The sequence below is a fragment of the Pleuronectes platessa genome, chromosome 2 (genome assembly GCF_947347685.1).
Source record: "Pleuronectes platessa chromosome 2, fPlePla1.1, whole genome shotgun sequence".
Classification (NCBI taxonomy): Eukaryota; Metazoa; Chordata; class Actinopteri; order Pleuronectiformes; family Pleuronectidae; genus Pleuronectes; species Pleuronectes platessa.
In genome coordinates, this window is record NC_070627.1 from 18002576 (window position 1) to 18029209 (window position 26634).

Sequence of the window (26634 nt, forward strand, 5' to 3'; positions counted from 1 at the left end):
AGTGTAAGAGTGTAAGTAGATAGAAACTTCTAGGATAACCCAAACTCTAAGGGAGGAAAAATGAAATAAACATTCTACTGATAATATAATATGTCAACTTCAGTTTATTTATATTTATTTATAGGAAACTCAATTTATTGTGTAAAAGTTGAATTTAACATCTTAAAGAAACCATCGCATGTCACGATGTGTGACACCGGTTCTCTGCACGCCCCGCCCCCTACAGGCCATGCCTCTCTCTGGTGCCGTGTTCAATCTCGCGCATTTTAGAGTTGCCATATCTCCCGACGGTCCGTGAAGGCAGCTTGTGCTCTGACTGGTAACCAGCATGGAAAGAAAAGGTAACGTTGCTAACTGAAGCCCAACGCGTTTCCCACACAGCTCCTCTATCACCCATGGGTTTCCTCGGGACGTTCCTCTGATCGACGCATTCTCGTCTTGCCCGTGACACCGGCGTCGGTTCGGTTGGTGAAAAGTAATAGTGGACCATGCGCTCCGCTCTGTGTGTATGTGGGTGGAAACAGTTAGCTAGCTGTAGCCGTCACTAGCATCTGTCCGCGTACAAGTCTGCGCCAAATTCTACATCCAGAGTCAAAAGTGACCGGCACAGTCCGTAGAACCACCACAGGCTTTACCTGGGACCTGTATCACACACATAAAACTGCGTACTGTTCTCTGTGAATAACACTTCAGTTACCGTAGCCGCTGACGGCTATAAAAAAGGCTCTTATTTGAGGTAACACAGCGCCGAGGCTAATTACTCCAGCTACCTGCTAACGCTAGCCGCTGAGAGATGCTAATGAAAGCTGGAACTGCGTGTTTGTTTGTTTTACACCTGCAGCCCCGAGGCTCCCCGGCTCCTCTTCACCCAAAACAAGGAAATAGTCCTAAAAACAACAACCCGACCCCCCCGGGCTCCGGACTGAGACCCACACGTGAGGCGTGGAGCTTCGCTTCAGTCCGGTTCACACTGTTTTCTCTGTGCTTTGCAGTGCTCGCAATGCAGGCGAGGAAGAAGAGGACAAAGCCCAGGAAGCCTGGAAAGAAGTAAGATGAAAATACTAAACTTTTTCTATTTTCTCCCGAAACATAAAGCAGAGGGTAATGGCATTATCAGTCCACGTGTTTCTTCTCTTTGGGATGAGAGAAGCAAACGGATGGGCTAACAATAAGTATCCCGCTAATTATTGTTATTTCGCTTAAATTTAAAGGCTGACATTTTCACCTGAGGAAAAGTTGTTGATTTAAACTCTTCTTTATGAGCAGAGAATGACAGACACTGAATAAACAACAGAACTGTTTACAAATGTGAGGTCGATGTGTATGCATTGTATAGATCGACCACAATCAATATTTACTGAACCTCTGTTGTGTTGCTATTGATCAAAAAATATATTGCGCTGATTATTGATCATGAACATTGCCCTGATCCGTAACTTAAACATAGATAAAAAGGGAATCTGTATCCCACTGGGATACACTTACAATGGGCTCGAGTAGTTTTAAGTGCTTGATTTGACATTATTCACATAGTTGATTATGAGTCTCTATAGCTGACATGAGTGGATATTTATATAAATGTGGGGAGAATTCCTTAAACAATATATATCTATATACACTGATTAGCCACAACATTAATATTAGTAACTTGTTTAATTCTGAACCATCAGTAATGTGATTCAAACTGATTTTGTTGGTCATGTTGTTTCATGGCTTCAAAAATACACGGCTCTGCCATAGCATTGCAACCTTTGACCTATGTTGTGGCTGATCAGTGTACAGGTACAAATTCAGTTGAAGTTAACCCATCAAATAATAATAATTCAGACTCAAGTCCAGACACCATGCTTTAGGGTCCGTCCTGTCCAATGGCCATTAACTTGTGACATTCCGACCTCCAGTAGCGTAGAAAATATGTATTTGAAATTAATGTGAATTGGTTTATCATCACTGTTGTTCTTACTTCTTTTTGGTATATAATCATCACAATCAAGTGTGTGTCTATATGTATTATATGTTATTGCCACTCTTGTGGTGCAGTGGGGGTCGTTCACTATCCAGAAGGTCGGTGGTTCGATCCCTGGCCCCTGTAGTCTGAAGTGAAGATGCTCAACCCCTAGATGGCCCCCTGATGGCTGTGCAGGCGATGTTTGAATGGTGAAAAAGTTCAGTGTATAGTAGCAATGTGTGAATGAGGAAATGTGACTTTTTCTGTAAAGTGCTTTGATTAGTGATAGACTAAAACAGTGTCATTTAAAAACAGTAATTTTACCATATAAAGCTGTGGCTGTTTGGATTCAGTGAGATATGCTGTGGACTGCAACTTGGGAACCTCCAATTTATTACATTCTGTAATGGCACCATTTAAAATATGCTGACGTAGCTATTAGTTCTGTTTTGCAGTTTGCACATGGATGTGCACACAGTCACTCCGGATTACTGTGATACTGAGGAAATCTTGAAAATGTCATGATTCATAAAAATGTGCATCACTCAGCCGCTGCCCAAGCTGCTGACCCTGCTGATCATCCGGCCAAACTACAATAACCTACCTCCCTATTTTTATCATTATTCATGTTCAGTAACAGTGGTGCAGTGCAGCAGCTTTCAGTCAAGAATGCATCATTTCTGTCTGTAACCATCAAGCGAGTGGAAAGCACCAAAGCGTAACGAAACTCCTCAACTCTCTCTCTCTCTGCCCCTCTTTCTCTCTCTCTCTCCCCCCTCTCTTGCCCTTCCATCCAACACACTCTCTCCCTCCCACCCTCTTGTGTCAGTCATTTCGTTGTGGCTGCTGCACTGAGAGAGCATGCCGTAGCCTTTGCTCAGTTGAAGAGCCACAAGAGAGGAGAGCAGGTCCCAGCAGCCGTAGACAAGCTCTTTATGTGCCACTTGACTTTGCTGAGTTAGTTTAGTTAGTTAGTTGGTTAGTGGCCTCTGGGTCATGTGGCTCCTGGACTGGATCTTCTCCATCAATATCGCCGTGGTGAAGCTAGCCAGCGGCCTCGCATGCAAGTGAGTAGTGCAGCACTCCACCTGTGTATGCTTGATAACGATTACGAGATGTCAGAGTCATGTGGTCTGCTCTGCTTGATGGTCGAGTGGTGATGGGTGTCGGCCAGTTTACACTGAGCATGGCTGACTTATTGATGGCTGGATCATACTTGATTAAGAAGCAGATGCTGACTATACTGCGTGCACCTGACTGCCTGCATGGTTGCTTTTGGTATGCCTGTGTGCAAGTAAGCAAGAACGTGAATGATGATGTCCCTCTCTGGTTTTTGCTGCCAGCTTTTAAAATAGTTCATCCACCCGGTTTTATTCCTGCATTCACTGCATCACATATTTTTGCATCACTTCAAACATGAAACTAGTTGTTTGTGTAACTTTCTGTGCCTCAGATGTAATGTTAGGACTCAGTGTGTACCCAGGAGGCTGAAGAGGAGTAGCCAGTGTTGCAGAGTATTTTCCAGCACCACTGCTCTCTTTTTTTTTTTTTTTGCTCTCATCTCCTCCTTCTCTCACAGGCGTAGCTGCGGTTCATTATATAACCCATCAAATCTTTTATCATGTGCAGCTCTTTGTCCTTCTATCTCTCTCTCTCTTGCCGTTTTCTCTTTTTCCCATCACATCAGTGGCAGAATTACGTAAATATGTGTGTGTTGATTGTGAAGAGGAGGCAGGTTGCTTCAGGCTGTGAATATGTCAGGGCTTTTTGTGCAGGAAGATTTGATTTAGTGAACTAAGGAAAACCTGTAGTGGCTTTACTGGTGCTGTAGTACACAAAGCTGTAGTGTCCTTTGTGAATGCGTCTTTCTCTATTGTATAAGCCATGCAATCTCTGCTCAGGGGGCCTACTGTGTATATGAAAGACACAGCTCTCCCTGTACAAACCTATTTATTACAGCCCTGTGAAAGAGAACACCATTAATTTAACAAGTTAATGCTATTATCTAACATGTGCATAGATCATGAGCAACACATTAGCCCGTGTGCTTTTAGCAGGTGTTGGTAACATAAGAGAAATCCATTGAGCACATTCATCAACAGTTTGTGTGCATTGCACCCTTGGTACAGTTACCTAGTACTGTTGCCTGATTCTGCAGCTCACTTTGCATTGATTTTATCTGAAGGGAGGGGATGATGTAAAGTTTGGCCGCACTCCATCCCCAAGAGCTCCTGTCTTCTTCTGTGCCCTCATTAATTTGACCATTGAGATCAGATGGGGCTGAAGGTGTGGAAACAACACAGCCCAGAGAAACCAGGAGACACTGACACTTAGTATAAAATACTCAGTGTTTTTTTAGTTTTTTTTTACTAGTGTCTAATCATCTAAATTATACAAATTATTATTTTCTTTACCCTAGAATGGGCCCCTTTTATTTAAATACTGAAACAGGGCCATTTAAATCAAAATAAGTTGTAATTAATGTTATTTATTTAACTGCTTCTCTTGCTATGCAGTTTAAAGTCTGCTATGAAAAATGTCTGCTCTTAATACATAACAAAATATCTTACCTTTTATATTATAAGCCAGTAAACAACCTCTAGATATGTTTATACGTTTTCATCTTTGACTCGATCTGTTCAGAATAAACTGCAGCCGGCTGTAATCTGGTGTAAGGAGAAGGGAGCTTTGAAGTGCTGTCAGAGAGCCACGCAGGTTGGTTAATAAATACTTCATGTGGGTAAATTGTTCATTAATCCTCTTTCTAAATGTGGCAAATACACACAACTTGTAAATAATACAGCTGTGGAGTTTTACCCTCTAACCAAAACCCATTTTGTTTTTATGCTGCTTTGCTACTTATGTTCTGGGATTTTCTGTTGGACACAATGATTGTAAATGTGGTACTTCAACATTAAGAGGTGCGCTGATGATCACTGCTGTTGCATAATATTCATACATACAGTTCCTTAACATCTCCGCGTGAGATATGAAAAAAAAGTGCTCCGGGTTGTAGCACTACCACGTAAAATCAATTAAGATCAAATCAGTAAAGATACAAATTATGTTTGTTTACAACTTTTCCAGTTAGGTTTTGGTAATTAAACGGATATAATGGCACTTATTCATAAAGTTCATAAATGTAGACATACGGGATTTTTAGGCCTTTTCCACATCAGACATTTGAACTTGTCACCGTAGGGCACAGATTTCACTAGAAACAATCTCAATGGTTCTACTGTGTTTTTTTTAAGAAGCTTTGACAGTTAGCAGAAATGTACAACACCAGAACCCTGACCCTCATAAATAGAAATTAGCTATCAATAATTGCATTAGTTGCGCATATCTTTTTTTTTTTTACTGGGAAATGTTTAAATATCCTCTGGCGCTCTCAGAATCTGACCGCTCGTGTGCTGCTACAAATAGTCCAGATTAAATGTTTTTTTTTCCATTGATGTTTCTAATTTGCCGTCTCAAATATCCACACTAAATTTGCAAGGCTTGCTGAAATGTTGGATGAATGAACAATCTGACCATCAGGCTCCATTTCTTGCATCAGAAACACCTCACGGACACATCATATTAATGTAATGACTAACAAATAGTCAGATTGGAAACAAACAACTCAAACACAAAAACAAATGGCATCATTTGAAAATGTAATTCCGTGTTATTGAAGTATATATGATCAATTAAAAAGGGATTAGATGACTGAATCACTGATAACAAAATAAAATCGGGGTAACTCCCAAGTCACCGCCAGAGATGAAAACCTCCTTCCTGGTGTTTAAAGGCCAACTTATTAAGTTCTGAGGGGAAATTAATCTTTTGATTAATAAATCACTGTATAAATGAAGCTATGAGTGACATCAGAAAGATTCAGTAGAGAAGACGGTCAAGTATTTGGGCACTGGGGGAGGGGGTTTTAAATTTATTTTTTCTCCCTCAAGCTAATCCAATGTGCAACTTCATTTGTCAGATAGAGATCGAGTACAGATTGTAGAACAACCCACGTCCGGGACACGCTTGTTAACTGGAACCTTGTTTTTCAGATTTTCTGTAGGTTTTGATTCATGCTTGACATCATTAATAATTGATCTTGATCGTTTTGACCAGGGTATGAAATTGTGACATGAAAATAATGAGTGCACATACAGTCTCAGTAGCAGTGCTGTTTCATTGCAAAAAATAAACTGAGTAAAGCACTGATGGAATGGCAGGCGTGTAGGAGGGAGGTGATGTTGGTGATGATGATGGACAGACGAGGAAGGGAAAGAGGGAACAGTGTTGTTTTGGTCAGACAAGGGGGGAGGAGAGGGGTGCTGATGTCGTCCCTCACCTGCAATGCAGTGCTGGGTTGTGTCACCCAATCACGTCCCAGCTGTTGGTGAAGGGGGCTGGGCCAGAGGCTGACGACAGCCAAGGAGAGTTCTCGGTCAAAGAGAGTGCGAGGGAGGGAGAGAGTGCGAGTGTGAGAGAAAAAAGTGAGTGAGGGAGTCGATGATTGTGCAGCGGTGCCCTGCGCTTCAGGACTACAGCAGTGTCTTCCTCCTCTTCGTTTTCTTCCTCTCTGTGCACAACCCCCTCTTTTCCTCTCCTCTTTGCCTCCACCTACCTCCTATAATCTCTGCATTTCAATTATCAACTCTGATCGCTTTCTCCTTCTCCACGTTTCTCTTTTCATCCCTCTCCCTGCTTTCGTTCTCTCATCCATCATTTTTTATCATTGTGGATGGAGTGAGTGTTTTTCCAATACCTGCACACTCTCCTTTCCTGTCCTTCCCCGCATCACATCCCATGGGTATCCGTGCATCTTGCAGGTAAGAGCACTGTGTGTGTTTGGGAGCAGGCATGACACAGTTGCAGGTTATTGTGAGTTATGTCTTGGTGTCTTGTGTGTAGCAAAAGTCCTTGAAGTATCCTGATTAGTGTCCATGTTCTCATCTGAGGACGTAGAACTGTCTTGGTTTGCTGCAGTGGAGAGAACAAACTTGTCCACACGATCTTGAAATGTTCCATCATCCTTTTTGTGTTTTGGTTTTAAATGTAGGAAGGCTCTTCTTGCTTTTAAAGTCACGTTTAATTTCATGCACATTTGCTTAGCATTTCTCTATACATTGCCTCTTTTCTTCCATGTAGACCTTTGTCCCTCCACCCTCTACCGTTCTGTCTCTCCATCTCACTTCCTGCTCTCCACTCCGTCAGCATTGTGTTTATTCTGGCAACAATATTTAGACCGAGTCCTTCTCCTGGGATCGAAAGGGCACATGTCAGTTTTCAATCTATCATCACAGGGATTGTAATGACATAAACTTGACATTTCATTCTTAATCTTAAATAACTGTGGTGTGATTTCAGGTAGTAAAATACTTTTAGTATTATTTAGGTTACCAATATATTTTTTTATGAAAACTGTACATTTTGTTCTTGTTTTATTGTAGAACAGTCTCTTTCATATATATATATATATACTGAATATACTCAGAATGTATATCTCCATCACCATCTCACTCATGAAGCCATATGTTGTCATTATTACAGGTTCAATTTAAAGGAGCCCAAACACAAAGATACATTTAAATGCAATGACAAGAATGCATAAATGAACATGGTTGTTTGCCATATAGAATTAATACATGCAAATGCTCTGGTCTTCTTTGTGTGAAGTAAGGTGTAAGGATCTGCTAGTTTTCTCCTTTTTTCCTCTTACTTTTCGTACTTAGTATATTTTCATTAGGAATAACATGAACAGATTCAGTAAATGTTCCTGTCTGAAAGCAGCTTTATGTTTCATTGTAGTTGTTGTTACTCTAAAGCTTGAGCGTGTTCAGTGAGGGAAATTGACAATTTTGTAGTACTTAGGATGCGGACAAGAGGAGATTGACCCAGGTACTGCTAGATTTGATCACTGTGTATGCAGCCAAGAAAACAAACACATGTTGTGTTACTTCTTCTCCTTCACAGAGTAAAGACTAAACCTAAAACAATATCTCTTAAACCTGCTCCTGTGTTGTTGTAGAGCAGGGTGAATTTTTTAGCATGCCCACTCCAGCAACACCTTTTTTCTTTTTAAGAAGGGAGAGAAAATCCTCACAGTAGATGAGTGAAAATGTAGAAACCGCATCACAGAATGAACAATCAAAATCGTTTTATTTCAGCCTCTCGTCTCAGAGGAGGATTCCTCCCACTCAGGAATCAGACAGATGTATCTGTCGATTGTGACGCACATTGGCAGATATTCAAACAGACGATGCAGTATTTTCCGTCAAACGTTGATAGTGGTCTCTGCATCAAAAGTCCTGTATCAGTCCGACTCTGAGAAACATGATACCTTTTGATAATTTGAAAACTCATTGTCACAGAAGAAAATGGCCTACTTAATTTGTTAATCTCTGCACCTCTGACCTCAGATCAATGGAACAGTAACTAACAGTCTAGATCAGCAGGCGGCTAAATATGACAGCTTTGTAAGCATTGGTTTTTGCTAAGATGCAACTAAAGTTGTCCCTCTGCTCAGTCTTAAGCCAATGAACTGATTAGCGTGGCAAGCTAATCCTTATGACTTTGTTGTTGTTTGCAAGCAGATCACAACAAAGTGTCCAAACCAATGAGTCAGTTTTTGATTCGATTTCGCCAACAAATTACTGTTCGAGTAGCACTGATATTTCTCTGTTAACTGCTTTCTTAAGAGGGTATCTGGCAAAGTCAGCTGCTTAGGCCTTCTTATAGCTTAGGAGATAATGTGACTTGCTTTAATTAGGTCCAAATCCTTCTCAACACCATCACCAGTGTTTCTCTGTTTGACATCAGTGGTCAAGCTGAAACGCCACATCCAAATGCAAAGCACGCAGGACTGCTGTAGGCAGGACCAGAGTGTGTTTGTCTCAGGCATGTTAGGATGTAAGGAAAGACGGTGGTGCTGCTGAGGGTAACATCTGTCTGCTGTGCAGGACTTCTTGCTGGAGGCTGTCTGGATGCTACCTTACTTAACTCCACAGTGAAGCATGATCAGCTGTCTGCGGTAATACACTAGCACATTTTGAGAACTCGTGGTGTTTGGTTGGTAAAGAATTCTGTACGCACAGAAATACTGCATCAGACTAACTTATCTGTCTTGATTTTTTTATTTTATTTAGCCTTGATTTCGTTTATATACTGCTTTTAGTGTTGATGTGAAGACCACACCACAAAACAACGCGCCGAACAGACATTTGGCCAGTTTTGTTGTGTGATTAATAGAAATTTGTGATATTAATTTAGTTTTTCAGCAAAGCAAGATATTGGAAAATTGTAGGTATTGAAAGAAATACAACGCAAACATTATCATGACATGCTCCCTGGCACCAATCAAACAAGCAAATTAAACTAGCAACATTTGTCGTTCATTGGTTACAGCATGTTAATGTTATTATGCCGACTATCCTGTCAGTAATGAGAATAGATAAGTATAATTGTGTAACCATCAAGTAACTTGCGCACTAAGGAGAAGAAATGCCAACATTCTTTCTCATGTGTCTGTCTGTGTGTGGGCTTAATGACGATGCAATCAACTTTTTGGCCTACAGGGGACACTGGCTAGTTTTTTGTCTCTGATGAGTTAAGAGGTGTCACCAGGGGGGACAACAATTCAGGCCAGGAGTTTGACTCCTTTCCAGGCCACCCTTTTATCGCAAAGCACCAGACTAGTAAACAAGTAGGCAGCTCAGTAACTCACTGCCCTCTGCCATCTGTTCAATGAGGTCATTATTGCCAAGTGCCATAAGAAGCTCCTTCTCTGTTGACACAACCAAAAAGTGAGGCTTTTACTTTTGAAATCTACATCAGAATGTTTTGATATTGTCAGACTGAGACTCTAAGGTGGTGAACTGTCATTGAGGGTCTGTTGTTTTGTTGCTTGAATTTAAGTTTTCCTTTTTATTATAAAGTTTATTCACACAGTGTAATATGTGTAATGGTTTGACGGCAGTACTGCTGTCCAGTGTGAATCACTTGACTGACTTGACTTCCTGGACCATGTTTCTTATTTTGCAGTATTTAGCTGCATCTCAGGCAAGAGCTTTTGCCTTCTTAATTCTTTCCCTCTCTGCTCCACCTTTTCTTTTCTTCAGATCACGACCTTACATTTCACCGACAACTATTTATTATACTATCAGAAGCAGGTGCACGGCTGCTACAACAATTTCAGATAGCAGAGCTGTAATTTCTTAGGCTGCTATGTGAGTCGCAGATGACGTCACGTATCCAGGTGGCCCCTCCGGCAGTGCCACTACATCCAGGCAGATTACGCAGAGCCTGTCAACCAGAGAAACTGCGCTTTTCTAATCACTCTCACGTTTGACTGATCTTTATAAAAACCTGCTGAATTCATATTTATGGTCACGGATAAAAAGGGCGTCATGTGTAGCGGGAGGACTGGATGCAATATGTTGGACCTTTTTTAGAATTTGTTTAAATATGTCTCCTAAATTTTTTAGCGAATGGTGTGCATTGATAACGTGTAACTTGAGCACAGGTCAGCGGGTCAGTGATGAGGGCTCACATGCTGCAGGGTAATACAGCAAAGTAGAAGGATACCGGGTCTGTGATGTGTGTCTGCCATGACCCTGAAGCAGCAGCGGCAATAGGTAGAACATAGCGGAAACACTGTATATTACTGTTGGTCAAGTTATCAGTTCAAAGCAGATCAGATAGACCACCAGGCCACTGGGAAATGTCCTGGTGCTCCTGATGTGAGCAGTCTGCCACTGGGCATCAATGTCTTTTCCTGGTTATGTGTGTTTGTCACTGTGTGGCGTGGAGCTGTTCAGATACGGCGACAGTGCCGTCTCTTCTTTCAGCACCATGGACAGCACCTCTGTGGTGGTTGTAGTGATGAGCTGCACCTTCACCGTCTGCGGAGCGGCTTGTTTCACTTGTTAAGTTTCCAGCTTAAATCCTGTGTGAAGTATTTTCATGGAAACAAACCTTTTTCTCTTGTTACCTTCCAATGAGCTGTCCTATAGGAGCAACCAGAGGACAACTTTAATAATTTATTCCGTCATGTTCAGATTCGCACAACACAACCTGCTCATTTAAGCACTGTAGAATCAACATCAGTTATTCAACAATACAATAACTATTTAATGAAATAAGATCTTAGTGGAAGGAGCCACGCTGCTTTGATGCTCTGTAGTTTTGTGGTGCTCCAGCTTCAGTATGAGGGGTTGAAGTAAAACATGTCGCTCCACTCTTCTCTTTGTAACCAGCCATAGGTACTTTTACCTAACGTCTGACTAATGCAGATTCAAAGTTAACTTTAATTTCTGATTCATAATGTTCATAATGATACTTTAAAGTAGAAAAGACTGAGTTAAAGTGTAAATGTAGAAAAATAAATCTGATACTGTCTTTTTATATTGTTTCTATATTTGTTTAACAATGGATTTATATGTTTGGAGAGAAGAGAAGGTAGCAATGGCTCTGCTCTGCAGCAGCTCTTCTAATCAGGCCACTTGCCCGATCTGATCCACTTTTGTTCTCCGGTCAGTTTTTTTTTGGGTCAGCCTGTACACCTGCAGTGCTTGAAGTCCAATAATTGCAGAAATCTGTGTTCTTCTCCAGAACCATTCAGCTCATTGCCTTCACAATAAGGGCCCAGGGAAGTGCAGGGTCAATATTTGGTGCAATTTGGACAGAATGAGTTCAACATTATTAAACATTGAATATACAGGTGACCAGTGCTCTGTAGCAGCGGCAGCTGGGACTAATCAGCGTAAGTGATGTTGCCAATCACAACAACGGAGACAACTGATTCTCCAGTTCAGGGTTCTAGTTCATGTCGCGCTTTACAACCACTAAACCGGTTAACGGCTCTTCATGCAGCAGCAGAGGCTCAGCTTCAGGTTTCCATGGACTAAGTCTAGCTGCAGGTCGGTTTGACAGTTTCAGATAGAAAGCTGCAACCAGCATCACCACAGGCCAAGTACACAGCCCATTCCAAACAGGCAGGTCTAGAATGGGCATTGCACTTGTAAAGACAAAATATTGAACGATCATTTTTCAAAATACACCTGTAAACTAATAAGTAGTTGTAATGGGTTAACCCCAAGTGCTGATTACGTGTTAAGAGGAGCTGAATCATAGAGAAACTCCTGTCTGTCTGTTGTCTTCATGATGTCACAATCCTCAAAAAGGTTGCTAAAAAATGTCCACATTAAGCTGCCACTATGACTTCTGTGTTACTTATGCTAATGTCACTAAAGTGTTTTTCATGGAGATTGTTAAACCATATTATATTTTAAATTGATTATAAGTTTGGTAGTTTTATTCTTGAAGTTGCTTGAAATGTTTAACTTAAGTAAAAGGTTTTTTCCCCCCTATGTTTACTGTGATTACTAGTAAATAGTGCTGAGGCAGTGCCTGGATATTAATTGATCTTCAATGTTAATGTCCTGGTGTAGCATCTATTATTGCATTGGTACATCAGTGCATAGTTATGGGGACATGGCTAAAAGTTATTTTTTAACAGGACAAAAAGGTGTCTCCTAAGTGCTTACACAACTGTTCTGTCACAGAAATGTTAAACAGTCTCCTGATCTCTGCTTACTTGCGATTTTGGTGAAGTAAGAGATATTCGTTTCTAATATTATCCCTTATGAGTTCCTCTGGATTAAAGCACACTGTACAGCTCTTTGCTGCAGTGTCTTGCCTGTGGAAATGAGCCATCATAGAAACCACATTTTTTAAATTGAGTCTCGGGTCAGTACATTTCTTTTATGGTCCTCTCTGCAATTTAAAAAAAAAATAAATGTATCTCTCTTACCATCCCTCTCTCTGTTTCTCTTCAGACCAGAGCCTCATGGTCGTGGTGGCGGCTCTCAGCCGGGTCAGGCCGACTCTCCCCTCCCAGAGCAGGACGAGGAGATCCTGGGCTCTGATGACGACGAGCAGGAGGACCCCAATGACTACTGCAGGGGTAGGAAGTCTCCCATACTGCTTCACTCTTCAGATTATAGACAGTTGAATATTATGTTATTAGGGCACTGGCATGAAACATAATTTATCCTAATTTGTATCAGCATGAATTTAGTGATAATACACAGATGATGACAGATGATTTTTAATACTGGTTTTTGCAAAACATCTCTGTGCATATTAACGTTTGATAATAGTTCTTGAATTAAATCCTCTTGTAGCCTAGCTTCATATATTAAAAACAACGTTGTTTGAAATGACATGCATGCGTACAAACTGCCTGTCTCTCTGTCTTTGGGTAGGTGGATATCACCATGTGAAAATCGGAGATCTCTTCAACGGGAGATACCATGTGATCCGTAAGCTGGGCTGGGGCCACTTCTCCACGGTTTGGCTGGCCTGGGACATCCAGTAAGTTGGCTCCTCCCATAAGATTTTTAAGGATATATTTGTCGATAGGGCTGATAATACTGCCAGTGACTTTGTTGTAATGAGAAAAATGATTGACTGCATTTTGTGTGTTTTTCAGGGAGAAGCGTTTTGTGGCCATGAAGGTTGTAAAAAGTGCAGAGCATTACACAGAGACCGCTCTGGATGAGATCAAGCTGCTCAAATCTGTAAATGCACACAGCCATCATGATACGTACATTTCCACTCTGGCTCATTTTCAAGTTTAATTCAAAATACCATTGTGTGTGTTTGTCAGGTAAGGAACACGGATCCCAACGACCCAAACAGAGAGAAAGTGGTGCAGCTTCTAGATGACTTCAAGATTTCGGGCATGAATGGAACTCGTATCCTCTTTGAGAATCAAACATTTTACAGTTTAAAAAACAAGTTTGAAGCTGTTTTCAGGCTCGTTGTGGTGCTGTCATTCTGCGAAGGAAGGGAACATGGCAACAACCACAATTCAATTTTTTGGTGTCGTTCCATCTCTTGTTGCTGTCTCAGTTTGATGTCTGGGATGCATAATTTGGTTTCATTCCAGGCCAAATAACTACTTGGGTGTTGAACATTACAAGGAAATGACTGCAGCATCTCAGGCTGCACATAAATTATTATAATTATTGTTTTTGTGGATGAAAAGCCGCATTTGTCTGCATCATGTTCAAATATGGACTCGTCTCAGGAAGAGTTCCAGAAGAATGATTGGGTTTGAATACAAACAGTATTGACAAGATCTAATTACAGTGTCAGTCATTACATTCTCCAAATTCAAACTTACCGCCACTGATCATGGTTCACAGATGTTCATGTGACATTGAGCTACTTCACTGCGGTGGTCGTCTTTAAGTGTAACAGTCTCTCTCTCTGATGCTGTAACAGTTGCTCCGTCCCTTTCTCTCCCAGAAGAGTAGCCAGATGAGGATGATGAGGATTTGTTGTCTCGGATATTTAAAACATTGCCTGAGGAGGGGGAGAGAGAGAACAAACAAACATAGGTCCTGTTAAATGTTGTGTTGTCACAAGTTTGTTACCCGTTGGGGAAATGTCCACACCATTGCTTCGCTTGTGCCCATTCACTCTCTGGAATCTTAAGGGAACTGTTGTGTTGTCCTTTGAAAGCATGTCCACAGGCATGGAATATCTTGATAGGGCTTGAGAGTCAAAGCATGAACCCAGAGATGGTATCAGCAATGACCTGTGTCTATAGAAGCTCAATGAGGTCAGTTAATCATTTTTATCAAATACACTTAACTGTCAGGTTTGGATGCTGTGAAATGTACATATCTGTGTCTCCAGTACCAAACTGCACTTAAATCAGCTTTCCTGCAAACAAATAAGTGTGGCTCTTGATCAGGAAAAAATTGAATATTTTTAATTGTGCATTATCCGATATATTAATTTGAATAGTCCTTGACTGTGTGTGACCTCAGATGTGTGCATGGTATTTGAGGTGCTGGGATATCACCTTCTGAAGTGGATCATCAAATCAAATTATCAAGGCCTGCCCCAGCCCTGTGTCAAAAGCATCATTCAACAGGTACTGCACAGCAGCACAAACTAATTTACTGACCAAACCCGGACCGGATCTTTTGTACTTTTACTCCAGTGGATTTGTCCTACAGCTTCATTTAAACATTTTTTTACCATGGCAGGAGACCCATGAAAAATAGCTGTACGCTGATTATGCATCTCTGCTGCACCGCAGGTTCTGCAGGGTTTAGACTACCTCCACACCAAGTGTAAGATCATCCACACGGATATCAAACCAGAGAACATCCTGCTGACTGTCAACGAGCCCTACATCAAGAAAATGGCTGCTGAAGCTACACAGTGGCAGAAGAGCGGCGCCGCACCTCCCTCGGGTTCTGCAGGTCACCACTTTTCCTTTTCCTCAGCTTCTCACTAAGCAACTTTTAGAGGTTTTATCGGCGTGTTGCTGACAGAAGAGAAGATGGCTGTTTAGATTTCTCAGCAGGTCTGTTGCGTTTGAGTGGTTTAGTAGAAATATTATAGTAATAAGTTTTGATTTGACTGATACTATTTATACATTTGATTTAATCAATTCTACTTAGATTGGGCAAGATAAAACAAATATGTAGTAAGAGTAAGATGCTTTTCCACCACTGTGTGTGTCACTTGCAGCATACAGAAATGTGAGGGTTGTGAATTTAAAGGGATAGTTCACCCAAAAGGGAAAAGTTCACTCTTATCTAGTCACCAGTAGATAGTCTGCACCAGAGGGGTGGGTGTTTGAGTCCAAACTTTGTACCAGCCTAATCAATACAATTTAAGTCAATCGTGACCACTTCTTCAAACGTAATTTTAAAAGAAAAGAAAAAAAAATAACTCAAAATGCCTCCATATTACTTGTGTGGTGTCATCCAAGTGTCTGCAAGCCCCAACATCCATATTCGACTCCAAACGACTTAGGTTTAAAACAACGGTGAGAATGACGCCGTTTTGAGTTGAATATTTATATCGGGGCTTTCAGACACCACACGAGCAGTATGGACGCTTGTTTTTTTATTTTTTGTGTGTTATAACGTATAATAAAGGACTTACCAATGACCAGAATTGTCTTAAAAGTTTACCCCTGGGTCTCCTACATTGTTTTGAGGACTCAAACACTTCACCTGCATAGTGGTGAGTAGATAATGAATAATTTTCATATCTGGTTAAACTATCCCTTTAAGGCACGTGTGTGTTTCTAATAAAAGAGGAGCACTTTAGCTTTGACAGTATGAGTCACGACTGGATTGCTTATGGAGATTACCAGCTTGCTCAGAGGAGTGTGTGACTCTTGCTGAGCTGGGTGCTGCTGCAGAGATAATCTATGAGAACAGCTTGGTCTGAATCAACACAGCCAGCCGAACAGAATACTAATTATAGATAGGTGACACGTATGCCGTTCACCACTGTAATCCTCTTATTTGTCCTGTTTCCCACAGTGAGTACAGCCCCACCACCCAAACCAGTGAGTTATGTTTTTAAACCAAATTCTCCAATGTGACACTTTGTGAATATTGTGAATCAAGTCGTTCTACAAATTCACTCTGTTGTCGTCTTCGCCCAGATGGCCAAAATGTCAAAGAACAAAAAGAAGAAGATGAAGAAGAAGCAAAAGAAGCAGGCAGAGCTGCTTGAGAAAAGGATCCAGGAGATGGAGGGAGGAGATACACTTGAAGGCTGTGAAGACGAAGATGACGAAGAGACGACGACAGAAACCACAGAGGATACGACTTCCTTGGCCACCTTGTCCATGTCTACCACGCTGCAAGACATCACTAACCACGCCATCACAGGTGAACGACCAGATCCCGTTTCCCATTCAGAAGGTGGATAACTTCTATTTGTTCAAATGTTGTTATTGACTTTATGGTTTAAACAATCTGAAATGTAGTGATATGAATTAAACCCAGTACATTTTTGCCACAGACACGTCTCCCGACCAGCCGCCCCCACAGATATCAGAAGGAAACGAACAAAAACAGGGTTTGGCCGAGAGCGAGAACAAGATGGACGTGAACTACAACGGCATCGCTTCCAAACCGGAGGGTGAGGCCAGCCCGGAGAGCCAGGTTCATGAGACTGAGCAGTCAACAGAGGAGAAGGAGGACCAAGAGAATGCAAACCAAACAGAAAACGACACAGAGGCCAACGACACATTAAGCAACAAAGAAGAGCATCAGACCTGCAACGGTTCACCTGAGGACCCGGACACAGACCTACAGCAGGTCCCCGCCTCCCTCAGCCCAGACTCTGTCACAATAGAGATAAAGGAAGGAGAGAAAGAGGAGAAGCGAGAGGAAGAAATGGACACTCAAGGGGAGAAAAAAAGGGAAGAAGACGAGAACAGTCAGAACGGTTAGTTACAAAAGAAACCCTTGCTTTCCTTTTGTTACCAAATATGTTTCATGATTCATTTAATAATTTGTTAAGTGTTTGACATGTACATATATGTATATGGCAATTTAAATTTATTATGTAAACTATCGTATTTAATTTTATATTCATTTTTTTTTATTATCAAATTATCTATACACTCATACTGACATTTAACCTAAAATCCTAACTTGTGATAATGCTATGAATCAGTTTGTATTGATTGTTTTGATTGTTTGGTAATAACATATATTAGATATTTAATGTTATTAAATTATAGGCGACATTAGATGGGCAAACTTGTATTGGACAGAATTTATTTTCAGTCTCATTGTAAAATAATTCAACACAGACCTGTTGAATTTCCAGGAGGGAATAATTCCTGGAATTTGTTTGAGAAAAGAAATCTGGCATATATAGGCAACTGATATTTGCTTGAGTGTTTACATATGGTTGTAGCTGGATTGACATCAAGTGGACTATTATTTTTGGCCTTGACAGAGGTGTGCACTGTAATGAGTGTCATGCTGGTTAAACTTATAGTTAAAGTTCCCTAACCTTCAAATCTGCTGTAGCAGCATCCTCTCTGACAGAGGTGGGATTCTTTTTTTATTCCCAGTTTTCAGGTGCAGTGTGCTGGTCCCAGTTCAGTCGGATTCAGTCTGCTTCTTCCATGCGTCTATTCTTCCTAACTCTCCCTCCCCTCTACCCTCCTTAATAGGAGCATCAGGCAGTATGCTAGTAAACCCCCTTGAGCCCATCAATGCAGACAAGGTGCAGGTTAAGATCGCTGACCTTGGTAACGCCTGCTGGGTGGTAAGTGCAAATATACATTTTAACTTTTTATTTAATACTAAAGCGCCCTTGAAATGTTTGTTTTATTGTGAAGATTTCCGTGGCTTCAAATCTGACTGTACAAGTGTCAAAACACCATCTTTTTTTTTGTTCTGTGTCCAAACATTTCTCTCTCCTTCTCACAGAACAAACATTTCACAGACGACATCCAGACGAGACAGTATCGCTCTCTGGAGGTGCTGATGGGAGCCGGCTATAGCACGCCAGCTGACATCTGGAGCACAGCCTGCATGGTAAGACAAGACATGCACTCATTTAACATTCCTGTAGAAATATAAAGGAAGATGGCATAAACACTGAATGTAACAGGAAGTGGTAAAGCTCAGTCTGTGGATTTTTTTCATAATCAAATATGGCGACGCCTGCGAGCTAGTTCTGGCAGACAACTCGAGCTGCGCTGCGCCAATCATATTACATACATCATGTGACATACATCATGGGACATACCTCAATCTCCACAACCATCTATAATACACACCCACCTTATCAGGGGGTCTATTTAACCAGAGAGACATTTCCCATCAACCCCTCTTGCTCGCACTGCTGCTGCAGTATTGTTACCTGTTGCTTCAAACCCTCCACCACCCCAGCATCCACCTGTAGGCTCCAACGGGGGGTTACAAGTATTTGCTCATCACTCCCATCATTCCTGTGTAATCATATGGGGGAGTGATTAAGTTGGAGCCTAGACGCCAAACACTAAATTTGTTGTAATAAATATATTACATGATCGAACGTGAGTTGTCTGACTGAAATATGGTTGTATTATGATAGTTTGACCTGTTTCCGACACTATTACTGTGCTCCATGGTTGCACTATCCAGTCTCTGTGTCATGTCAGAATGAATCTTAAGACAAGACGCACACAAACAAAGAAGAGCCAAAATAACAGATTTCACGTCTTTTTTACTTATAGTGCATATGTGTGATTTCTCCTTAGGCTTTTGAACTTGCCACTGGAGATTATCTGTTTGAACCCCACTCAGGAGAAGACTACTCTAGAGATGAAGGTTAGTGTTTGTTTCCCTAATAACGTCTCTCACTCAAAACCCAAGATATCAGTGTTTAAATACAGGCTTAAGAAAGTGGGAATACGAGATTAATTTGAGGAAATATAAACCGTGAAATTGTATCTAATTGCTTAGTCTTCTACTAATTCTGAGAAGTCTTGCTTTATTCAAACAGATTTGAGCCCGTGACAATCTAGTTCAGTGGAATACTTGTTTACCTTGGTGTTTCATCGTGTGTGTGTTTCTCTGCATCCCCGTAGATCACATAGCCCTGATCATCGAGCTGCTCGGTAAAGTTCCCCGGAAACTGATCTTGGCAGGAAAATACTCCAAGGAGTTCTTCACAAAGAAAGGTAAACACACCCGCCCCTGCCTGCTGGAGCTAGTTTTTTCCATTACCTGGAGTGTGGTGCTCCACCACAGTCTGATTTGTTCCACTGCTGTTTATTATGAACAGAAATTATAGCAAGAAAGATCCCTGACATGTTTTCAGCTGTTGATTGTTGAGCTTGTAAAGCACATAATATTACACCTGATGTCTTAAGGGAACGGCCATCTGCTTGGTTTGAGTGCACAACTTGCAAATCAAATTATTTATATTCCAGTTGATTTATTTAAACCCAAAACACTATTGCACAAACCAGTATTTTGTTTATTATATAAAACCTGTGAACACCATTAATACCACCTTTGTACTTGATTATTTCCACCCAGGTGACCTGCGTCACATTACCAAGCTGAAGCCGTGGGGTCTGCTGGACGTCTTGGTAGAAAAGTACGAGTGGACGAAGGAGGAGGCGCACTCGTTCAGCACCTTCCTCCTGCCCATGCTGGACCTGGTGTCTGAAAGGAGAGCCACAGCGGCCCAGTGTCTCTCCCACCCATGGCTTTCATCCTAGAGGCCCCTTGTGCACGCGGTCGCCCTCCGATGGGGATGGGGATGCATTAGGCTTAAAGTTTCTGGGCTTAAAAAATCCACACTAATGTCTGCGAGAGCCTTCATCACGCCTGCGTCCTCCTGTCATGGATCTCCGAGGCTCCCTACACACATTTGAAATTATCTTAACAGTTAAAAGAAGACTGCTGCCTAGTCTGTCTTTGTCCTGTCATGGATTACACTGGTTATAGAAGGAACTTGAGGGCCTTTCCCTATATTTCTGGGTCTTTTTTTTTTTTCACTTGCTGCAAGGGACTCATTGACTTTGCTTATTCTTTTTTTTTTGCTTCTAACTCCAGCTCTTTCTCTGCAGCACATTACTCTCTGTACTTTTAGCTATAAATAATGAATTCTGTTGGATTTTAAAAGAAATTTGCACTTGTCTACAACAACAGAAACAAAGATCGCCATGAAAGCCACATGCTGTTATCATTCTGATCATCGATTAGCCCATTAGACCCATCTTTGGTTGCCAGTCATCACGCTAGCCGTGCCAACTTTTGTGCTTTTGGCTGTCATCTGTGTGCAAAGTGCTCAGAATTAATAACTGCATAGTGCAAACAGGCATGTAGAGCAACTAGTAACCCTCTCCGCACTGGTAAATTAGCTTAGACCCCAAGAACCTTTTGTACATTTGTATACAGACAGCAAAACCGGAGTGGGAAGCGTACGTTACATAAGTCTCATCCATAAATCACACTGCGTATCGTAGGACTTGTTATAGATACTCTTTTTCAATTCAGCTTTGTTTCACCCTGGTACAATATAATGCGATTCGTTTGCCACATGCATGAACAAAAGACGGTACACTGGATGCTGTTTCATACCTGGATCGTTTTTTACTTCTCGATAGTTGCTTCATACACCATAACCCATATTACCAGTGACAGTCCATGGTAATCCTCATCCTGTGTGAACAGTGTACCAAAGAGTCGGCCTTTAATCTCTCCCTACTTTCACTGTTAGCTTTGTACGGTGTTTTCTGGAGGAGGTTCTCAGCAGTGACTATTGACGGCAGAAGCTACAACGGTAAAGCATTTCTTTTTTTTTAAAGATACTTTTTAGAAGAATGTCCAGGTGATTTCCAGCCATATAAAAGTTAAGCTTCCACTGTCTCCACTGCACATTGAGGTGATGAATTGGAAAATACGATTGTACTTAATATTGATGCTGTAATGAGGCTTCGGACCCATTTTTCTTATTTTTCTACAAAATCTCTCTCTTCCATGTCTCCCCTCTTCATTTTGTTGTCAATTTTTTCTGTAGGTAATAAGAATAAACATTTTTCAAGATCTATCTGCACTGCTTTTGCCTCATGCATCGCTACTGTAGTGTAAGAGGATGCATTCAGTGATTTCATTTTATATCAAATAGAGATTTGTGAAAACGTATCTCTGAACATGCCAGGAACATGCTGGTTACTTACACTACATAGATATCTAGGAGCATGAGATTTATTGTGATGAAAGTAAGTTATATAATAACAATTTATTTAAATTGTCAGCACCATCAGAATTACCAGGTTATTGCCTGGGAGTGCGGACAACAACATTAAGCAATAGTCATATTGTGAAAAAGTTTATTTTAATGATGTGTTGAAATATGTCCCATCAAAATATGAGATGTGTGTTAAGTCATTGAAAAATGATCCATGTTCAGATTAATGGTTATAAATAACAATAAGCATGTTGATTCGCACATTTCAAAGGACAGAAAAGCCACCACATTCCAGAATTCATTCAATAGTGTGGAGAAGCTTTATATTTATAATTTATAACTGGAAGCTCTATTTACATATTCGCACATTGAATATGTGAAATATCTTTACCCTAAAAAGCCATATACAAAATGTAAAGCTGTGAGGCTGGAGCGAGAGGAGGCCCGTGACTGACCATGATTTTAAATGTCTGTTGACAAACTATTGAGAACAAAATTGACACGTATAGATTTTTAAAAACACTTTTGAATCCCCTGAGTCAGCAGTTTCTGTCTCATCGGTGGTCTCTGCGTCTATGCATTATCTGTGGTGGAGAGAAAAGAAAGTGAAATCATTAGTTTACACAATGACATTATGCATTTAAAATATCTGTAGCCCAGCAGGGTTTTCAACATGTACTGTTCACCTGCCTAACTTACACAAATGTTAAAGGTTTTTGACGTCTCACGACAAATTGACCTTAATGAGCAGGATTCAATTAACATTTTTGACTAAATACTAACACTATTTGAAACAGGTCTATAAAATAAACCTTGTTTTATATAGACTTAACCCTAATAAAATAATGTTCCTACTGAGCCCTAAACTAAGACTGTTTATTCAGACTTCCATGATTCAGTACTTTCACTGAGGTCCTTAGAGGTTCAAGGCTGTTCAGCCCCTTTTTCCATGTCCCCTCGTAGTAAAGCAGTTAACTCTCACACCACCTTCTCTGAAACCTTAAACCTTTCCACTCGCTAACTCCCTTGGGTCCAATTACTTCCTCTTGCATCTTTGTCTAAACATCCTCATCAGCCCTGTATCCTCCACCCTGCATGCTACTCCAGCCTTCACCCGGTCCCTACCTTTCCCCTCCACCTGGAAGTCCTCGGGCAGCAGCTTGTCCTGCCTGTTGCCCAGGCTGAAGGCCAGGAAGGAGAGGACCAGCGAGTCCATGATGCTGATGATGGCCAGGATGTACGCCCAGCGCACCGTGCAGTTGCCCAAGGTGTATTTGTCGGTCCGCTGGCCACACATTCGCTTCACCGCCTCCGAGTCCCAGCCGTCAGGATAGATCATGCATCCAATCACCATGCATGTACCTGAGAGGGAGGGAGGGAGGCACGGGTTGGTAAAGGTTTTTGGTTTGGGTTAAAAATGTTACTTCCATCAACAGACATTCTTTTGAACCTTTACTAGGTGTTGAATGAGTTTTATACACTAACATTCAAGGATTTAAATGAGGGAAACCTGCAGAAAAGGTTTTATATCATCACCCCCTGCAACCCTCAAAGGACAAGTGGTTTGTGTGGATGCATGGATCATGACTGGGTGACGTGAAAGGGAAATATCACAAACCACTGTCTGCTCCTCCTGAGCTGAATCAACAAACAAGCCTCCAGAGAAGGTAAATGTATGCACTGCACTAATTCAGCTACACACACACACACACACACACACAGAGAGAGACACAGGTGAGGTGTTGCTTAGCAACTCTAGAACATCTCAGTTGCAGAAAGAGGAATGTGTTCATCCATTATTGACTCTGCAGACAGACAGGCGGCCTTTTGTTGTAGCACACACACACACACACTTTCACTTAGCGTCATTCACCCACTTAAAGTGCTCACACTCACTTTCTCAGCTTCTTCTCAGCTTACCAATGCTTTGGGAAGTTAAACGATGACGCATCAGGATTCTGCTTTTGTACTGAACAAATACGTGAAGCAACATGTTCCAAGAAGAACTTCAACACCTCCCAAGGCAACCCTCAACGTCTGTACTTTAAATCTAAATCAAGCTCTGACATAAGACATCAGACCTGAACTTCATCTGGCAGTCCTGTAGGTGTCTTATGTCCTCACTTTGCAAATGTGTCCTCAAGATCTAAAAGTGAAAGTTCACCTCACACACACACAGAGCAGGTGTAACAGCACTCCTCCGGGTTAACCTCGTTATTTGTTACAGGCTTGTTTCTCTTCCAACTACATCTGTTTACAACCTGCATCATGTTTCAGAATCAGGTTTCACTTCTGACTGTGAGTTCAAGGCAACAACTGAAATGCTGCTAGATAATCTACAGAAATACGGCTTCGGTTAATTGGCCTTTCTTAGATATCCTCTCAGTGCAGTACTGTCATACTTTCCATCAGTGTTTCAGTTCGGTGCAACTTTTTTCTTCAACTTGACAACATTCCAGAGGATGGGTTATAATAACTATTGTTCTTTCCACTCAACTTTTAACCATTGTGGTCACTTTTACACCGTTTTTTTGTTTACTATTTATTTAAGTAAAGATTTTAATGTAAAAACATTAATTTATAACAAAAGTGCCATTTATACATATTTGATTGTGTATTTCTTCTAACTAACGTGAATGAATTGTTTATCTTTGACTCAAACTAAAGTTTGTTTAAGCTCAAAGTTTGTGGTGGAAAATAAATAACAAAAATACAACCTTCTGAGGTATGAGATAGTCCTCTGTTAGATTTGTAAGTATTCTCTTGATTGTTGTTTATGAACACACAAAGATTGTGTGTTTTTACAATCTTGAATTTGATATATGGTCTTATTAAAATGGATTACATGGTGTTGATCATTTCATTTAAGAGGCCTTGATGTGTGACCTGTTTTTACGTGAGAATCAGAGAAACTTATGACAGCATATCTATCTTATAACACTGTGTATGTACAGAGTGTGGTGAGGCTGTGCCGCTCACTGGAGGCCAGCTGCATCCAGGCGCAGATCTTGTACACGCTGCCCGCGTTGCAGAAGAAGAAGAGGCTGAAGCAGACGATGCTGCCCACCACCAGCAGCATGGAGATGCCCACGAAGAACATGGCCGTCTTGAAGGCGCCGGACGGGATGGAGCCGAAGTCCAGCGCGCTCCCTTTGCACGTGAGCTCCGAGGTGAGCGCGTTCCCGATGCAGTAGTGGAAGAGGCCGAAGTACCCGGCCTGCGGCGTGTTCACGCTGTCCCCGATCCAGTACGGCTGGATGAACACCACCACGGTGATGACGGCGAAAGTGATGGTGAACACCGTCCACAGCACGCCCATGGCGCGCGAGTTACGCACGTAGTTGGTGTGGTAGATCTTGGCCGCCTCCACTGCGGGAAGCATCGTGCGTAAAGAGGCGGGATCCACCTGGATGGAGTCAACACTCTTTATTTTCCCCTTATCGTGTTGTTACACGTGTTACAGGGATGGATCCTGTGGAACTGAAGTCTCTCCAGATGGATGCAGTGTGTTGCAGAGGGTTCCGTGTGTCGATGTGTCTCCTCTGTGTCTCCTCTGTGTCCGCTGAGTGTCTCCTCTCCGGGGGAGCACAGAGATGATGAATGATTAATGGTTAAAGGATCTGAAGAATAGAGTGACACAGGATGGGGCCGGAGCAGATGGCAACCCAGTCTACTCCACTCTCACTTTTAATGGCATAAGTGACTCCATCACTTTCTTTTTTTATATTGTGATTCAGATAAAATGCGCAGTACATTACACTGATGCTTAAGGGCAGAGGCGGCTCCTGGGCGGTTGCCTATGTCGCAAAATGCCGAGAGGGCGGCACAAGAGACCGATTTATCATGACGTGACACATGCAATGTAAAACAAAGCATTAACGCGGCTACAGGCTTGCGTAGGTCAGTCACCTGTGAAAACGAGCATCATTTACCCCTGAACCAGCGCGGAGAAATGCGCCCCCTGGGCCACACAGGGATGAGCCACCCCCACGCCACTACGCTGCCATGGGTGGAACCAGGAAACCAGTGGACACAGGACCTGGGTCAGGCTATTTAATTAAATTTTTACTAAATTCAATTCAATTAAATTAATATAAAAAAAATAAAAACTGCGGGCGCAAATCCTGCGCAGAAGCCCACTGCGCATATTCTGCACAGAAGCCCTTTGCGCACATCCTGCGCAGAAGCCCATTGCGCACATCCTGCTCAGAACCGAACTGCGCATATCCTGCGCAGAAGCCCACTGCGCACATCCTGCACAGGAGTTGCAGTTTCTTTTTTTTATTATTATTCATTTAATTAATTTTTTCTGTTTTTGTATTTAATTAATTTTAATTTACATAGTGTAAGATATTTTGTAATAAATTGACATCCTGCCAATTTTCAGAGTTCAGTATATTGCCGGCATAAAGATGAGAAAGTGTTGGGTTTGAACCCGGGACTTTTTGGTTGAAGAACGTTCACTTTACCGACTAGACCACACCGCCTGCTGGTACCCTGATGGAATTAAGCGCTCTAAGTAGACAAATGATGGTGTGTGTGTCCGTGTCATCCTATGCTGCTTTTGATACAAACTTCAGAGAAAATATTTTCTACTTTGCTACATATATTTGAAAGCCTTATTTAAAAGTTACTTTTATATTTCTGGATTTTAGATACTGGATGATTTAAAATGCTTTAAGAACCTATTGTTAGGGAATAACCCAGTAGTTTCTCTGCTGCTGCTTGTTTCCATGTGATGTCCTGAGGCTGCCCCCTGCTGGCTGCTGGGTTCCTCTGCTGGCCTTGCTTGGTTTGTGCAGCTTGTGATTAACTAAAGTTCTCCATAAAAGAAAATCTTTATTATCCTTTGAAGGCAATTTGATATACAACCAGCAACCATTGCACGACAAAAATAAACCAATATGTAAATAAAACACAATATAAAAACCCTATAGACTAAGCAGCAGGGGGAAATGAGCTTTCAATAAATGAATTGATAAGTCGAGCAACAGAAAATTACCTGTCAACTATTTAGATATTCTAGAAACATATTCTACTTTTAATTTCCTGTTGTGTTTCTAATAATTATTAATGTTGGTGACATTTCCTTAATAAATGGGTGGAGGTTTTATTACCTCTGCTAAGGAGGTTATGTTTCACCTCTGATTTGTCAGTCACATGTT

The 26634-nt window shown here is 41.5% G+C and overlaps 2 protein-coding genes across 4 annotated transcripts; one reads left to right on the forward strand and one right to left on the reverse strand.

The window, feature by feature from the left end:
* The first annotated feature begins 249 nt into the window (after positions 1-249).
* srpk1b (SRSF protein kinase 1b) lies at positions 250-21328 on the forward strand. 3 transcript variants are annotated; one of them, XM_053440244.1, is made up of 16 exons: positions 250-341; positions 993-1047; positions 12775-12902; positions 13204-13312; positions 13431-13518; positions 13608-13695; positions 14779-14885; positions 15054-15219; positions 16297-16322; positions 16422-16683; positions 16784-17212; positions 17952-18046; positions 18211-18318; positions 19026-19095; positions 19356-19448; positions 19810-21328. In XM_053440244.1, the coding sequence occupies exons 1-16, from the start codon at positions 329-331 to the stop codon at positions 19992-19994; spliced, it is 2022 nt and encodes a 673-aa protein (XP_053296219.1). In that variant the 5' UTR covers positions 250-328; the 3' UTR covers positions 19995-21328. The 3 variants fall into 3 exon arrangements, with proteins under 3 accessions (XP_053296219.1, XP_053296234.1, XP_053296226.1); XM_053440259.1 differs by having other exon boundaries at positions 16422-16650; XM_053440251.1 differs by lacking the exon at positions 250-341 and adding an exon at positions 408-464.
* On the reverse strand, positions 20777-24863 carry lhfpl5a (LHFPL tetraspan subfamily member 5a). Its single transcript, XM_053440268.1, has 3 exons — positions 24449-24863; positions 22595-22831; positions 20777-22053 (listed from the first exon to the last, which is right to left on the reverse strand). The coding sequence occupies exons 1-3, from the start codon at positions 24849-24851 to the stop codon at positions 22043-22045; spliced, it is 651 nt and encodes a 216-aa protein (XP_053296243.1). The 5' UTR covers positions 24852-24863; the 3' UTR covers positions 20777-22042.
* Between the last annotated feature and the right edge of the window lie 1771 nt (positions 24864-26634).

Excerpts from the sequence above, each read along its gene's own strand:
- srpk1b (XM_053440244.1), top strand. Across the intron at positions 13,313-13,430 it reads TGGCTGGCCTGGGACATCCA|GGAGAAGCGTTTTGTGGCCA; the intron begins GTAAGTTGGCTC and ends TGTGTTTTTCAG. Across the intron at positions 19,096-19,355 it reads AGACTACTCTAGAGATGAAG|ATCACATAGCCCTGATCATC; the intron begins GTTAGTGTTTGT and ends GCATCCCCGTAG.
- lhfpl5a (XM_053440268.1), bottom strand. The coding sequence starts at position 24,851 with ATGCTTCCCGCAGTGGAGGCGGCCAAGATCTACCACACCAACTACGTG. Across the intron at positions 22,832-24,448 it reads CTGGATGCAGCTGGCCTCCA|GTACATGCATGGTGATTGGA; the intron begins GTGAGCGGCACA and ends CCTCCCTCTCAG.